Source organism: Phalaenopsis equestris, unplaced genomic scaffold (assembly GCF_001263595.1).
Source record: "Phalaenopsis equestris unplaced genomic scaffold, ASM126359v1 Scaffold211642, whole genome shotgun sequence".
Classification (NCBI taxonomy): domain Eukaryota; kingdom Viridiplantae; phylum Streptophyta; class Magnoliopsida; order Asparagales; family Orchidaceae; genus Phalaenopsis; species Phalaenopsis equestris.
This window is the reverse complement of record NW_018230629.1, coordinates 70,170-71,668: the sequence shown is the minus strand read 5'-3', so window position 1 is coordinate 71,668 and position 1,499 is coordinate 70,170. Positions and strand designations below refer to the sequence as shown.

General features: G+C 34.7%; 1 protein-coding gene across 1 annotated transcript in view; it reads right to left on the bottom strand.

Moving 5' to 3' along the window:
* Positions 1 to 298: 298 nt before the first annotated feature.
* Positions 299 to 1,499, bottom strand: part of LOC110036841 (transcription factor EAT1-like) — a 2,651-nt gene continuing 1,450 nt past the window's right edge. The window contains exons 2-3 of the mRNA XM_020741375.1: positions 716 to 1,135; positions 299 to 639 (exon numbers count right to left, since the gene is read on the bottom strand). Of these exons, the coding sequence (XP_020597034.1) occupies positions 568 to 639; positions 716 to 1,135 (492 nt within the window). The 3' untranslated portion in view covers positions 299 to 567. The remainder of the gene's footprint in view (positions 640 to 715; positions 1,136 to 1,499) is intronic.

The following is a 1,499-nucleotide window of genomic DNA, read 5'->3' as shown; positions in this document are numbered from 1 at the left end:
TAATTTGCTATGACCAACTACGAGCATTGTAACAATCAACGAAAACTTATTTTGCCAACTATTGCTGTTATACCGACCAACATTATCTTGTAATTCCATCTTATTTACTACAAGAGAAGAGTAGACCTCATTACTTCTAATTTTTTTTTGTGGAATATCATTTTGACTTTGCTAGAACTCATAGTTTATTCCTTTTTCAGAATTTTTTCATATAAAAAATCTGGTTGCCTCTTACAACTAAATGATCCGTGTGCATATTGAAAATTTATACTAAACTAAGAAACAAGATTTTCACGCCCTTGAAAGTTTTCCAGCACACAACAATAACCAAATGACTTAGCGCAGGTCTCAGTGCAGTCATGCAATTACAGTTTTCAAGTTTCAGAAAGACTACTTGAAAGGCCTTCTGATTCACCTACTCTACCAAACTTCTACAACGAAGTTCCCAGACAGCAAGCAAAATATTCTTCACCTAACCCCTGAAGTAAATCAATAAATGCATAGCAATCATATCCCATGACCTAAAAAAAAAAAAATCCAAATTAAAATAATTGTTACATAACTGATTTAACCACCCATAACCTCAATAAACCTCTTAGCCACGGAACTCGCATACACCGGAGAGCCATCATAACTTGCCTGCAGCAAAAACACAGAATTATTCCCATAATTAACAAAAAATATCAAACATAAATGAATGGCAACAGCTCTGCACCTTAGCACTGATCATGAAAATATGGCAATCTCCTATGTTTCCACAAGACAAGTGCAACAGCTCAAGTTGTAACTCATCTAGAACCCGGGACACTATTAAAGAGCAGTCAACCCGCTTACGCAGCTCAAGCTTGATATAGACCTCATCTTCGATAATTCTGACGTCAATAAATGTTGATTTTGATCTCCTTTGAATCCATGAGCTCCTCATGCTTCCATTTATACCATGATCACTTTCGTCTATGATTGATTTCATAGAGGAGCTTTCCATGTCGCCATGAAACTCGTTCTCTATTTCGAGTTTAATGGTTTTGGCATTCTTGCTTCGTTTCCTCTCAAGAAGTACTTTAAGCTCATCTACAGTTCTTAGTAGTTCTTTGATGTAGTCAATGGTGTCGGAGACGATGGTGGCTCTATCGGGCTGTAAAAGTATTTCGACCAAATTAAATTTGTTTGGCTAATAGTAAAGATAAATTTTGCCTTTCGCTTATATACAGTATGAAAACTAAAACTTAAAAAAAAATGATTCACAAGAAATTGTTTGTGCACTTTTATATATATATATATATATATATATAAAGGAATTGTCGGAGGCTATTATACGAGTTTCAGTCATTCCTCATGCGCTTAGAAATTCGAGTAATGTACCCTACATTCAGGGGGAATCCAACCCAGACCAGAGGACACTTACAACTAACAAGCAGATGCTCGATCAACTGATCTAAGCATGTGACACAATTTATTTCATATATATATATATATATATATATATATATATATATATA